This window comes from Stegodyphus dumicola, chromosome 1 (genome assembly GCF_044657685.1).
Source record: "Stegodyphus dumicola isolate Sdum_Otavi_A_Nest chromosome 1, ASM4465768v1".
In the NCBI taxonomy this organism is placed as follows: domain Eukaryota; kingdom Metazoa; phylum Arthropoda; class Arachnida; order Araneae; family Eresidae; genus Stegodyphus; species Stegodyphus dumicola.
The window spans coordinates 106430199-106445591 of NC_140768.1; the positions used below are offsets into that span (position 1 = coordinate 106430199).

At 31.1% G+C, this 15393-nt stretch overlaps 1 protein-coding gene across 5 annotated transcripts in view; it reads right to left on the reverse strand.

The window, feature by feature from the left end:
• Positions 1-240: 240 nt before the first annotated feature.
• Positions 241-15393, reverse strand: part of Kdm5 (Lysine demethylase 5) — a 172662-nt gene continuing 157509 nt past the window's right edge. For all 5 annotated transcript variants that reach the window (XM_085818907.1, XM_085818912.1, XM_085818894.1 and 2 more), the window contains 3 exons: positions 13699-13791; positions 4082-4484; positions 241-2298 (listed from right to left, as the gene is read on the reverse strand). In XM_085818907.1, the coding sequence (XP_085675033.1) occupies positions 1880-2298; positions 4082-4484; positions 13699-13791 (915 nt within the window). In that variant the 3' untranslated portion in view covers positions 241-1879. The remainder of the gene's footprint in view (positions 2299-4081; positions 4485-13698; positions 13792-15393) is intronic.

Below are 15393 nucleotides of genomic sequence, written 5' to 3' on the forward strand. Positions count from 1 at the left end.
GTTTGAGAAACATCACATGCCTTTAATCCAAATTAATGAACCATTACACCTGTTTTGTGCCCTTCAATTCCAACAAGCACACTCTAATAATAACATAATTTAGCCATAATCTTACACTTCCCATATTGCATAAAATTTGCACACTTTGTAAATCCCAAAGGTCAGTCATAAATGACATGGTTCATTTAGTCTATAACTGATACAACCATTAGACAAATTTTTAACAAAGGCAACAACAAAAATGGTGTCAAAGCAGTTTATTTAGTGATTGCTGTCTTACTTTCAAACTGAAATGAAAATAATGAATGTCAAATTCTAGTTATACATAGATAATACTTAGAAGTTCTACAATACAACAGAAACTAAAATAATTTAAGCACTTCATAATAAAATTTATGAACATTAAGTGGTGCAAGTCTCAATGCCCAAATCTTTAAATGCAGCATTTCTTACAAAGGTGTAGGCAATTTTGCATATAATTATAGCTTTATAGTCCTTTTCTCCTTAATCCCCATTGTGCTTTCAATACAAGAAATTTATCATTAAAAATTAAAATTAACAACAAACTAAACTCATTTCTGCATTTAGAGCAAAATTTACAATTGACTAGCACCAATAATGTCTAATATATCTCAGTCAGCAGCATATATTTGTTCTTAGAAAACAAAAAATTAATAACAAATAGACGGAAGAATGTATTCACAAATAAAATCAATATGAACATTATGTAAAGCATGACATTTCTACAAAATGAAAATAAACATACTAACACGAGTTCAGTCATGAAATATTCCAACCCAGCTTGAAATAGCCATGCCAGATATGTCACGAGAACATATGAACACTGCCATAAACATTTTAAGGCAAAGTTACATTTCAAACACTTCAGAAACAAAAATACAATTACTTTGTATACGGCAATATATCCAGTATTGCCTTAAAAAGCGTGTCAAAATAAACATTTACAGATGGAGAAAAATGCAGGCAAAAATTCCAAACACCACTACTAATATTGTTTACTTTAACCAAGTCTTCTATTTGCCCATTTTTATGCATATAATACTAGGATTTCTCAGCTAACTGCATTGAATATAAACAGAATATAGAAAATTTAAAAGGCACAAAAACAACATGCCTTTTCTTAAAATTAATAGCACATTTTAATAATAATCAGTCAGTTATTGCAGACCTTTTACAAATGAATATCTGAAAAATAACATAGAGGTATCACAACATTAAAAGTTACTTGCCCTATTAATTTATTCGATGGTTCTGGAAGGGAAGTATGCCAACTTAAGCTTTAAAAATTAGGCAAAATTTAATCTCAAACTGACATTAGTATTTTATAAAAGTTGGGAGTATTCTTACAAGATATAATATAAGTCCACATGATTCTGTAATCCAAAGTTTTTATGTAATGCAATGACAACTTAAGGTCGAATTCTGCCTAATTTTAAATTATATGAAAAGAAACAGATGTCAGATCGTTAGTGTTATTATACATGTTTAGGCATTCAAAATATTTTAACATGTCCAGTACAGTTGAAGAAATCACTTCTATAAAATTTGTTAATTTTTTTAGTCTTCAAATTATAAATTAATGCCAAAAATTGTAATAAAAGCCAAGGCTAATGACAAAATTTTGCACAATTATTTTAATTAATACATAATGAATGATGATGGCAGTTGAAAAGACATGAAAACCTGAACACAATACAAATAATGAATGAAAGAACTATGAGTGGCTTCTGGATGAAACACTTTCAAAAGTCGAATTAAGTCATTTATGGTTTATTACACAAATATGCAGGATGCAAAGAGTTATGGGACGATGGAAAAAATTATGAACTGCACTCACTGTACAGATACCTAATCACGATTAAGATACATACTCCAGAGACTCATTAGACTGGTTTGTATTATCTACACTACACATTCTTTCTGCGGCAAAGGAGTTTTTTGCGAAACCCGCCAATACAGACACAGCAACTTCAGAAGCACTCTCAAAATCTATTATGTTTGGACTGGGATGATCAGAGTTTGCAAATGGTGATGCTGCCTGTGTTGGTATTGAGATATCACTTTCACTGTGCTGTAGCGATTCTCCCGAAATATCATAATAAGATACTTCCTCTTTGATGTGTAACATCTCATGTCTGTTCCCACCATTCCTATTAACACAATTAGGACATATGTAGTCTTCTGACTCACTGACTTCTGTAACATCCAAGCCAACACAAAGAAGATGAAACCACTGTTCACAACCTCCATCGCACTGCACCCAATTCACAGCTTCACCTGTAAATGATAGTTATATATGAGGTTATTGCACTGAACATTATTAAAACATTAGTGCATATCAGCGAAAAAAAATATTCATGGGGAGGAACAGTATTAACAGAAAAACCCTTTTTTTAATATATTTATTACTTATTTTTATATATTACTTTTATGAAAAATGTGCTCAATAAATTTTCAAATAGATATAAATTATTAATAGACAATAAACTCAATATCTTTAGTTTTACAATATTTAATTATTTTTAGAATTTAAAAAAGTTTTAAAAATTTAATATCTAAATAAACCTCAAATTGCATTTTTAATATACAGAGCCAATAGTAAAAAAATTTTTCAAAGGAATTTATTTTATATGCAGGATAGTTGTAATTCGCTCATGAGACAAATGTGTAACACCAGGCTACCTAGGTTCAAGACCTTCCCTTATTGAACAAAATCTGTTCCTTCCTAATCCATACAAGCATTAACTAAATTTTGTGCATTGAAATTGTGCATATCTATGCTAAGTTTTTTTTTTTTTTTAAAGTATTATTAATTGCTGTAATTGTTCAGTTGCAATTGAGCAAAATGTTACAACTATTGCTATTATAGGGGTTTTCAACCAGGAGGGGGATTTATAGTTTCAGGGAAGGGGATGCGGAAAGTATTTAGTTTTAGCCTAATATAAATACTATTTTTATTTTGGTATTTATCAACATTTTCTGCAACTTTTTTTTGTTCAATTTATAAAACAAGTTAAAAATAAACTAAATCTAAATAAACATAAATGTATTTTGAGTTTACAAAACTCAAAATACATTTATGTTTATTAGACAAATACATTTAGAAGAAAGAGGGGGGATGATCTTCTAGCAATGGGTAAAAGAGGTGCATTGGGAAAAACAGGTTGAGAACCACTGTGCTATCATTTAACAGAATTAAGCAACAAGAATCATCTCATACAAAGAACAGAGTTCATGTACACAGAAACAAATTCAATGTATTAATATCAGAAGTGTAAAGCAAAACGGCATGTAAATTGGGAACTATTTTTGAGGGCAAAAGGGCTTAACTACGAAGATTCACGGTAAAATTAAGGAATACATCAGGCAAACACTATGTGACATTCAGCCATGAACTGGTGCCAGCACTTTGAACATGATCACAAAGACCAGATTGGTCCTGAGCGATACGTAGAGCCATCAATAATGATCACATATGAAAATGGGCTATAGTTTGATGATTTGATATGCAGAATAATTTTAGAAATTGCACAGGCACTGATTTGGTGGACAACAATTGCCAGCTGTATATAGTATATATGAGATGAAAGAATCCAGTTCTTAGTAGAAATTTGACATTAAATGAGTGCTTGACTAGAGAAGACATAGTTACGTTACATGCGTAACTGGATTGGAGTAAAGAGAGCACTGAAATGTCAATTATATTGTAGAAGATGGCAGGAACTATTGAAGAATTACAAATCATTTGATATTCAAAACATATCTTTATTACTTTTTGGCAAACTTATTTTTATTACTTCACGGCACATCACAATGGGGACAATTTGCACCCTACAATTTTGATTATGATGCATTACATTTTTAACAATGGAGCAGCCAAACAAGAAATCCTTTAACTAGCAAACATAGGCAGCAAAAGAGAATGTATAGTTGGATTGCAATGGTATTTTTTTAAGATGGTTCAACTAGAATTTGAAGAAACTGGGTTTTATTGTATCCATAAATATCATACATTATAGCAACCTTTTATATTTCAAAAGGAAAACAAACATTAACTTACCTATTGGACGAAGACAATTTGCAGCAGAGCACAAGTCATCTGGTTCATTTTCCCTAGTCTCTCCTTTGCCCGAGTGCATTTTTCTTTCCATCTTGTTCCTGGTAGAGGTTTTCTTCAGCCTTTTCTGCGAATTTTTGTCAAACAATTTTGCTCTCATTTTTACAGTTTTCACAGTACCATCTTTCATTTCTTTTTTGAAATGAAAAGTACTTTCTCTTTTAGAATCTTTCATGTCACTCTTTGATTTGAACTTTTTGTGCTTAAGGCCACCAACATCTCCGCTGTTTGGATTCCCACTTGAATGTGAATTAGGTCCAAATAATTTTCCACCTAATCTAAGTTTCTTTTTCTTCTGCTTATTTTCTTTTAGCTGAATTTTTAGTCTGCTTTTAGTTTTTGCTATCTGTATAAAAAAGTACAACAAAATCAAAAACAATATAAGAAGTCAAAATTTCTTCTGTTAAAACACTTTTTCTGTTAATTTGAGGGTATTATGCTCCAATAGTAGCATAAAAAATTAACTTTAAAAACATTAGTGATAATGAAATTCATTTTTTAACATTTACTTACATTATTATTAAAACTACTTTCAGTATACGAGTAAAATAATGATTTAATTTGTAAACACATAACAAATAATACATTAACTTTTATTTTAAGTATACATGCATTAAATACGCAAAGAGAAATACGTCTTCTTTTACAGCATGGCTTCTCAAGCTCTTCCACTTCAACACCCCTTTTACTTAAGCAAATATTTTTATGACCCTGGCTGTAGAGATACATACGCTAAATATGAATTAAAAATTTTTCTGATAATAAATTACAAAGAAAATTTATTCGAAAACGATGGTACACATACAAATATAATTTCACTATGTATTGAAGACAAAGCTGAATTCATAGTAATCGACAGGGCCTGCTTGTTTATTTTTACATACGGACTTTAATCTTAAGAATGATTGATATCTGATATTTTGCAGGATGGAAGACTTCTTTAACATTTTGTAGATTTGGCCAAATTTTTTTTATTTTATAAATAGCAATGTTGAAAATGCCACGCTGAATTAATACATAGTACAAAATGTCAGAAATATGTTTAGCGTCATTTCAAAAAGAGTCAATTATTTATCGATTGTTTAAAAACACAGTTCTAAATTGCTAATATTAATCATTTCAATTAAGCATGATTTACTGCCCTTTTGAGAGCCACTGTACTTCTCCATGTAACAGTAAGATTTGGTAATTGGAATTAATATCTTTCCAAACGTTTAAAAATAGACTTTTTTACAGTTTTCCCAGTACCATCTTTCATTTCTTTTTTGAAATGAAAAGTACTTTCTCTTTTAGAATCTTTCATGTCACTCTTTGATTTGAACTTTTTGTGCTTAAGGCCGCCAACATCTCCGCTGTTTGGATTCCCACTTGAATGTGAAATGAGGTCCAAATAATTTTCCACCTAATCTAAGTTTCTTTTTCTTCTGCTTATTTTCTTTTAGCTGAATTTTTAGTCTGCTTTTAGTTTTTGCTAATAGCTTTATTTTCTTTTTTTAAATGAAATAAATAATTTTTAATATATCGCAAATTTGGTGCTAATGTTGTGGACATGAGAGCTTCCCAATTAAACAGACATGAAGTAATAGAAATACTGCATCTGTAATAGTGTCAAACTGATTTTTAATTAGTGTTCTGTTGTTGTGTATGCACAGGCACAAGGAAGTGAATGGTCACTCTAGAATGATCACTCTGAAATTTTTGAGATACCGATAGGTTTTTAAAGTTATACTTACAAAATTTTATGAGTGCTTAACCCTGTGTGGCATGGTGGGTCAATATATGTCCCACCTAATTAATATTTATTTTCTCAGTTAGCAATTTCCGTTAGAAAATTTCTAATCTTTTAAAAATAATCTATTTTAGTTATTATTTTTCTCAGTAGATGTCATTACTATACCAGGGCTTAAGTTTATAAGCAAAAAATATTCAAAATAGGATCACAAGAGTGATATCCATGTATCTCGCATTTTTCAATATTTAAAAAATTTTGGTATACAATTTATGATATGTATGATTCTTTTTAATATTCAAAGGTATTTTATTTTCAAAAATCTTAATTGGATTCAATATTTTATAACATTAATTTTGCAGGTGAAATAAGTGGGTTAAAATTTGTCCCACCACGCACTTGAATTTCCGCTCAATAGATGGCAACACTCACGATTATTTTTTCTTTTCTTTTTGCATCTACTTTTTTCGTCATTGCGGGCGCTTTTACATCCGTTGTATGCTCTGATGTGCAAAATTGTCTAGAAAAAAATTAATAACTCAGGAAGCTTTGGATCTTTTTGCTTAATTACCATCCGATTGCAACTCAAATGCTTCAGGTGTCTGTTCTGATTCAGATGAAATTGAAATCCAAGAGAGAATAACTGAGGTTGAAGTTATTGCTGAAGAAGAAAGGGAAGTAATTATAATTTGTTTCGCTTTTTAAAGACACAGACCCATCTATGCATGTCGCTGCCATCTATGCATGTGGCACTGTAAATATGAATCGGAAGTATCTACCCACAAATTTATGTCAAGAGAATATATAGACTTTTCAGTTAGCGATGATTCAATTTATTGCATAAAATGGAAGGATAAAAGATCCGTTTCTATCCTGTCTTGCTTGGAAAAGGCAACTGAAATGAAAGAAATTAATAGAAAAGAACGAGATGGAAAGACAAAAAAGTAATGTGCCCAAACAGCATTATTTCATACAATAAGAACATGGGATATGTCGACTGATTGATCAACTGAAAGAAATGGTGGCACATGATTTTTTTTTACTTTTTAGATGTGAGAATAGTAAACACATTTATTCTATTTAAGTTTGTTCGCGAACCCGATCATGATGTAAACGCAATGAAAGATTTTCTTCTCTCAGTTACAGAAGGTCTAATGGCACTTGCAGGCAAGAAAGAGCTGAAAAGAAAACTGAAATCCCCAGTTCAAATAAAAACTAAAAACCCGTTCGTACAACCAGAAAAGAGACTAAAAAATGTAAGTCACACGCCAAACAGAACGAGCAGGAGAAGATGTGCATATTGCAGCACATAGAAAGAAGAACGACGAACATTTTGGATGTGTGAAACGTGTGAAGTGTCTCTATGCTTACAAAAGAATGAAACAACATGTTTCTCAAAGTTTCTAAAATTTAAAAATATTAAATATATATATGCAAAATTTTACAAGTCATGCATATATGCAATAAGTACAAAATGCATTTTAGTGTGTTTATTATGAATATTTTAGAATGCACGCTTTATTTTGTTTATTCATTCCACATATGAATTTTTTTTTCCTGCTATACACCAATATGCTATAAGACGTGCTAGTTGCATGGTGGGACAAATGGTATCCCACCTTCCCCTGTAAAAACTAAAAGCGCAGAATTTTTTTCAAGCCTTAAAGGCACTTAAGTAAGTCCATCTGACTTATTCTAAGGCATTTTTTTAAAGATTAAAATATATTTTACATATGCGTGTCGCAAAGGGTTAAAGGAGTCTCCTCCAGCATCAATGCACTTCCGCAGGCAAATTTTCTAAAGATTAAATGTCCAAAGCCATTCATTTCTTGGAATCAATGAAAAATTACATCTATAGCCTTACCAATCTCATCTTCAGGACGAAAATTATGTCCATGTAAGTTCTTTTTAAAATTTTAAAAGCTGCATAACAGCACATGTTTAGAATTCCTGATGCAGTGTTAAGTGTTGGCATATATATATATATATATATATATTCAGTGTTGTTTAACTTATCCTATCAGTGCTCAATTTTTTAAATCAGATGGCTTATAAAACTTTGTCTTTTTACTATTAATGTATTGTGTGTTAATTTTATTTATCAAATACTAGCTTTACCCGCGGCTTCACTCGCATTGATGTCCTTAAATAAGTTTCAACTCCGCATAAATTTTAAAAAATACACTCCGCGTAAAATTTCAAACAAACATTAGATACATTAGGAAACAAACATTAAATAAATCACAAAAGTCGAAATGTTGATAATAGTTTCAAGTCGATAAGTTAATTAGAAATTATTAATTTTAAAATGATTTTCCACATGTAAATCCATGAACTTTGACCTTATCACCAACCCAATGGTCGACCGAATACCAGCTTCCCCCCTGTCCCTTTCAAATCACAGCCTGTCAACAAAGAGTTACAACAGCAAGTGGAGTATTGTTTCATCTGTGATTAAGCTGGAAATAATTAAGCGACAAAAACAGTTACACCACCATTGTTCCTATTATTCAGAGAGCAACACAAGTTTTCTAAATTTCGAGAAATTTGGATAATTAGATCAAGAGTTATAATTTTTTTCACCAATTTATTGGACCTACACGAGAAGACTCAAGAAAAAATCCCTAATGTTGCTATTGAGTCGCATTCAAATTAGAATTTTCAGAGTTTTTAATTAATATCTCAGCTGATTAAAGTCATACAAAGATGAGAATTGTATTGATGGATTCCGATGAATTTTTGGAATCAGCGGATATGCATACCTGCCAACCTCTAAAGATAAAAATTCAGAAGAACACGAAGAATTAATATCATGCTTTGATATTAAAAAAATAACAATTTATACAAATAGAAAAAAGAAAATTGTACTTACATTAGTAAATCTCAATTAAATAGTAACTAAAAATTTATTAGGAAACATAAAACAAGAACTGCAATGAATTTAGAGTGCATTTTTTGGCCTTAGCCAAAAATTCTTTGGAAAATTTCCTGTCATAACAATTAGTTTCCTCATAACATTTAGCAATTAAAATGTTTTCTAGAGTTTTTGGTGAAATTGAAGAACGAAACATAGTTTTGTTTTTCTTCACAACACTGAAGACTCTCGCACTCAGCATTACTGTGTGGAATTACGAGAATAGCACATAAATCTCTTGCTAGTCTTATCATATTTTGGTGTTACATCAGCTCTTTTTATTCTTTTTAAGGTACCAACGAGGACATCAAGTCTATCTTCTCCAGAACTGGCAAAGTCTTCAAACTGTGCAGCAGAAAATTGGTTCTGTAGTTCATCTAAAGCATTAGTATGGCATTCATTTTCTTTAATTGTTAACAAAAATGGAAATTTATCAATAAAAAAACTAATCTTTTCAAAAGATGAATTTTCAATTTGTTTCAAATTTGCCACTTCAGCATTTAAAAACTTTTTCTGCTGCCAAATTAATTAAGTGGCATGGGCAACTAATAACAGTTAATTCATTTTGTTCTTTTTTGAGGAAAGAGGCTACACCCTTTTTGTCACCCACCATGACATGAGCATTATCTGCACCAAATGAAATGCAGTTTGATATTGGGATGTTAAGTTGTTTCAACTCATTAATTACCAAGGAGGCAATATTTCCCCCCGTTTCCTCCATTTAACAATGGAAGACGCAAAAGATAAGTTTTCATTTCATCAGAAACATCACAGAAATATGTGACAACGATGGGGTAAAGCTTCCAATCGCTGTCGTTGCTGCCATCGATTGACACCGAAAATGCTGAATTCTGGAGTGCAGCTATCGTTTTACTTTGTGCATCACAAGCAATTTCGTTCACAATAGAAGATGTTTTCGTGCGAGCACAAGCATATTTCTGAGCAATCTTGGAGTTGGGAAACATCCGACTGAAAAGTTGACCGGCGTGATTGGCAGCGCTTAGCGGCACGTTGTGTTTGATGAGGAATGCAGTAAACAAACACTCTGCCAAAATGACATCGGCATCCGAATTCGTAGCCGAATTTGAAAAAAAAAAAAAAAAAAAAATCATTCACTTTCTTTGATGTTGTCCAAGCCGAGGCATTAACTTCATGCTTTTTAGACTTAACATGTTTCACAATGTCGCTTCTTTCACTGTGACTTATTATGAAGTAACACACGTACACGTTGCAAAATGCATAGTTATTTCCTTTGAAGGAATCTTTAATTGTTGGAAATTGTAGGCAGGCCGAAAATATTGAGAATACGTTTTTTTTTTTTAACTCATTTCGTAACAACGATGTATTAAGAAAATTCGTAGCATGTGCAAACAAACAAACAAAAGAAAAAAAAAAAAAAAAAACACACAGAATGCGACAATCTGAGTAATTCCCTTGCTCGCTGAGTAATTCCCTTGCTGCTGAAGCGAACGCGAAAAAAATAATCTGGCGACCACAAAGAAAAGAGAGGGAGAAACAAGTTCAACGCATTGGATTGGCTAGTTAAGCGGCAAGTTGTGAGAAACCACAGGTTACTGGATTCGAAGTAGTTGGCGGAAAAACACGATGCAATTGGCAAAAATCGCTGAAATGGCGAAAAATTCTAAAATTTCGACAAAAATCACTAAAAACACTTGAAAAAGGAAAAAAAATCATAAAAAATGGATTATGATCGTAAAATCGTAAAGACAAATGAATTTTCATAAAAATTACGAAAAATTCGTAAAAGTTGGCAGGTATGGGATATGTGTCTCGAAATTCAACTAACTGCCGTTCCATAGATATTTGTAAAAATATAAATTGGCGCATAGCCAAATCCCTTTAATAGGGGAAAACCCAACAAAGTGAGTGAAAAATGTAGGGTAAAAGTAGTTTTTAATTAATATTTCGGCTAATTAAAGTTGTATGAAGACAACATTTTATAGCCTATAACCTTTTCTAATATATCAAAAATATTTCTTGAAAATTTCATGATGATCGGTTAAGTAATTCAGGCGTAACAAACAAACTCACATTCGCATTTCTAACATTAGTAAGGATCATGTTCTTCGCACTTATGTCACACAAAATTCCATTCAACGGCAAAATCGCAAAATATTTAAAAACAGCATACCTTTAGAATTTCCGACAGACAGTTTTGCGCACTACAGATAAAAATGTTTTATTCTGTACAGTGTTACCAGTGCACATTTTCAAATTGTTGAGTTGGAAAAATAAAATAATGTTAAACTTCCAGCATGCGCGCAAAATTTACCACAAATTCAGTTTTTAATGCACATTTTTCACATATCGAACCTGAGACGTCTGACTGTCATTTCTATTCCTCCTTTCTACCCTTCCCCACATCAGAGAATGTGCCAACAGAAAGTCATTTGACTTTTTTCTTTTTTACTGGGTATTTGTGCTACATGGCAGCTTTTTCGTAAAAGTTAAAACACGCGCGTGTTCGTAGGTGAAAATTCGGAAAATATTTTTTTTCAAATATTTTGTAATTTTGTATTATTAATTGGCGTGTATTACTTTAATTTGAATACATTTGGCTCCGCAAATTTTACATCAGTTTCAATGCAAAAAATATGTGGAACCAGCTGATTTTGCTCGCATTCTTCAAGAATTATCTGATGAAGAAAAGGAAAACAAAGAAACCTTTGGATGGGAGAACAACAGCGATTTCAATTCCTTATTTTCTTTTATTTCTATTTTTTAGAAATAAATAAAAATATTAAAGTTAGTTTAAAGGGCATTTTTGTAACCAGTAAGAAGTAAGTAATGCTTGCAGAAGTAAGTAATGCTAAACTTACTATTTTTCCTACCAAGGAGAATTTTAATTTTTTATTTGTCTATACTTGCCTTTGATGAATATTAAAATTAGCTTCAATTTTAAAATATAATTATTAAATAATAAATTTAAAATTTTGTATAAAGAAATACATCATTGCATTTCCATCTAACATAACAACTAAAAAAAAAAAAAAAAAAAAAAAAAAAAAAAAAAATAATTTACTTATATTTGAATGTGATATCATTTGTATTTTGCAATAATAAGATTAATATTTTATTTCTTAACAAATTTATTATCAATATTCACTCATTTCTGTCATTTTTCGTAACAAGAACAGTAAAATAACGGATGTCGTAAAAAAATACGATGCACGCGTGCTCATGTAAAATTACCAAGTGCGCGTGCTGGAAGTTTTATAAAAAATTCATTAAAGTTTAACAAAATATGAAACAAATGATAAAAAATATATAACATCATTCTATGAAAATACTGAGTATTTTTAATTAGACGGATAATGAATTAAATGCATTTTTATTATTTAAATCAATCCAATTCAAAAGGGAAAAAACGAATATTCTTAAGAACTGCATCTGTATTGCTTTCAAATAGCTGAGTTTGTTAATCCACAAGAGAGAGATTCACTTTGAAAGATAAAAATCTTACATTAGACAAATGGCAACAGACTCGAGAGTACAGTGAAACAAAGCATTTATAGTGATTTGACTCATTTTGAGCCTAATAGCTCTGTTTGGGCTATATACGAGAGCCATATTTTTTAGATTTTAAAGTTATATTTGCGCAGGTGTGTTCAAAGTAGTCTTCTCCAGCATCCGAGCACTTTTGTAGATAAATCTTCTAAAGATTAAATGCTTCAAGCCATTAATTTCTTGGAATCAATGAAAAAAAAATGCATTTATAGCCTCATCAATCTCATCTTCAGAATAAAAATGAAGCCCAGACAAGTTCTTTTTTAGATTAAAAAATAGCCAAAAGTCATATATAGCTCGACATTGGGTCAACACAGTAGGTGATCTACCATTTTGATGTGTTTTTGTTCAAGAAACTCAACTGCCAATCTTGCTGAATGAGAAGACATATCGTCATGGTAGAGGATTAGTCCTCTAACATTCACTTCTTGAAGAATTTCTGTAAGACACTTATTGGTATACCAGTTAGCTGTGACTGTCTTCTGTCCTTCCAGCTTTGATGGCTTTCACAAGTCCTATACTTCTGAAGAAAACAGCATACTTTTTTCATGACATTACTTTTTTTCATAACACATTGTCTTTTCATCATTGTTGGTTAAGGGCCATACGTGTTAAAAAGTCAGAAATCAGTATAAATGTTTCATCAGTTTTTATTTTAGGAATAATGCATTGTCCACCATCATTAATTTTACGGTTTCTTTAGCACGTTTTGTTGTTTTCTGTTATAGTGAACCAACACAAACTATTTTTTCATATGCAGGTCTTCATGAATAATTTTATGTATGGAAGCAGATCCAGTGCTACGTTCCTTCTCTATTATCTGGGAGGTGCAGCGATTATCAATGATTAACATTTTCCATATGGCAGACACATTATCTACGGCCTTCTTTGTGTTCTTCATCCTGAAGAGAGTTGTGACCTCTATGAAATTCTGTAAACCATATGCATACAGTGGTACGAGATGGAACTTCATTTCCAAATGCTAATTGTAGATGTTGAAAGCATTTTTCTTGATTTAATGACACTTTAAAATTACAGAAAATTATAGCATGATTATGTTTTCCTGCCAACTCCATTTTTCTTTCTGCCTAAAATTTATTCCATGCTAAACTACATGCAACTAACCAATAAAAAAATTGTCTGCTAGTTTAAAATAATTCATATTTTCAAATCTAACCATTACTTTTTTTCTGCCTTTTATCATCTGTACATAGCTGAAAAATTTCAGAGTGACCTTCATATTTTAGTTTTGCTGAAATTTTTAAACTTCCAAATTTAGTTATGTGACCAACACCTTGAGAGGCATTGTTTTAGAGTACTGCCTTTTATATTAATCCACAAAAGCACTAGAGAGAAATTATATACATTGACATTAGACAAAAATATTACCTTTGATTTTATAATATTTCCTTTGGGATCATCAAGTTTTCGTTTCTTTACTTTCTTCTTTTCCATTTTTGTTCTGACGTTTGGAGTGTTATCCTAAAAACACATTCAGATTTTAAGTTATTACAATGCAACACTCACTTTGCCCTAAAATTTTTTGCTTAAATATACTTCTTGAAAAAAAAAAAAAAAAAAAAAAAATAAATAAATAAATAAATACATAACAAACACACATTCACAAAAAGAGAGAAAATTTTTAAACTGTTCATTTTGCCCCTAGTTGCACAAATAAATTGAAAGAATCTTTACAAAACACACTTAACCCAGTCAGGACCAGTGTCATGTATACGCAACGCAATGATTCTGCTCTACCAGCCCAGCATCTCGTATACGTGACATTAAAATAGAACGATTTATTTGAATTTTCAAAAGCCACTAAATGGAGCTAAGTGGTAATTGTTTTCACATGGGTTGATTCATACGGCATTTTACCTTCATATACTGCCATTAGTTTCTGTTTTGTGCTTCTGGTTTTGAGAGATTTATTGAAATAAACAAACTGGAAATCATGGTTCTTTATAAGTGCACCTGTGAATTAATGGGGCACAGGAGTTTTTGTTTATTTCGCTAGGATTTTCTTTTTCTTTTCTATTTATTTTGAAACTTAACATAAGCTTTCTTGGTTAATTGAAAAGTAACATTACAACATTATTACAGAAGGGGAAAGACTATCGGCTTTCTCGATGCATAATGCATCTTGCTCGCAGTTCTCAGGAAAGAGCCAATATTTTTGTTTTTCTTACTCGATTTTATAGGCCATTATATATAATGCCTTGAATGGTCATTATATATAATGACACAGGCATTATATTTTGATATAGAATATATTTACTTTACATATAATGTATATATTAATGTGATTAGTAACTGATATCCCACCAGTGGAGGGGGGGAATCTTTCCTTGATCGCTTTCCAGTCATCGTGGATAATGTTTTTGATTTAGAAAAACACGAAGTTTTCTAATATACACCTGATGTCACACAAGGTTTGAGGATGAAATATTTCTGAGTTTTGTTTGAAGAAGTTTTGAGATGTGTTGGGGTTATATTCATTTTCATTCCATTAGCCATGCCTAAGAGACCTTACTTAAAAACATAAAAATTTGTCCAAAATCACTGGACACACCCACCTTTTCGTCTAACTGGAAGACAGTTTCCAAAAATTTATGTTGACGGAAAAGGTAATAAAGGTAGGAGAAAATGCGTTGTGTGCCCTAAAACCAAGAAAAAATGTAAGCAAACAACGTATTTTGAGTGCGAAATATGCAATGTAGGACTGTGTGTCGATCCTTGTTTCGAATTATTTCACACACCGAAGAATTTTTAAATTGGAATTTAATTACCTACAGGTAAAGTTTTGTATTTGTAAAATTTTCTTTATGTTTATAGTATTTATTCCTGTGAGTATAGTTATGATTTTAGTATTTTGCCTGTTAAATTTATTTCTAGTAATGTGATATTCTTTATACAAGGTTCATACACATTTCTGCACACGGAAATTAAGGACTTTTAAGGACCATTAATGAAAAAATTAAGGACCTATGAGCAAATGGGAACCGAATAAATTCAATTAAAAATATTATTCTATGCCTGAATTTCACTTTTGTAATCCCATCCTAAAAATAAAATAGATCCCTA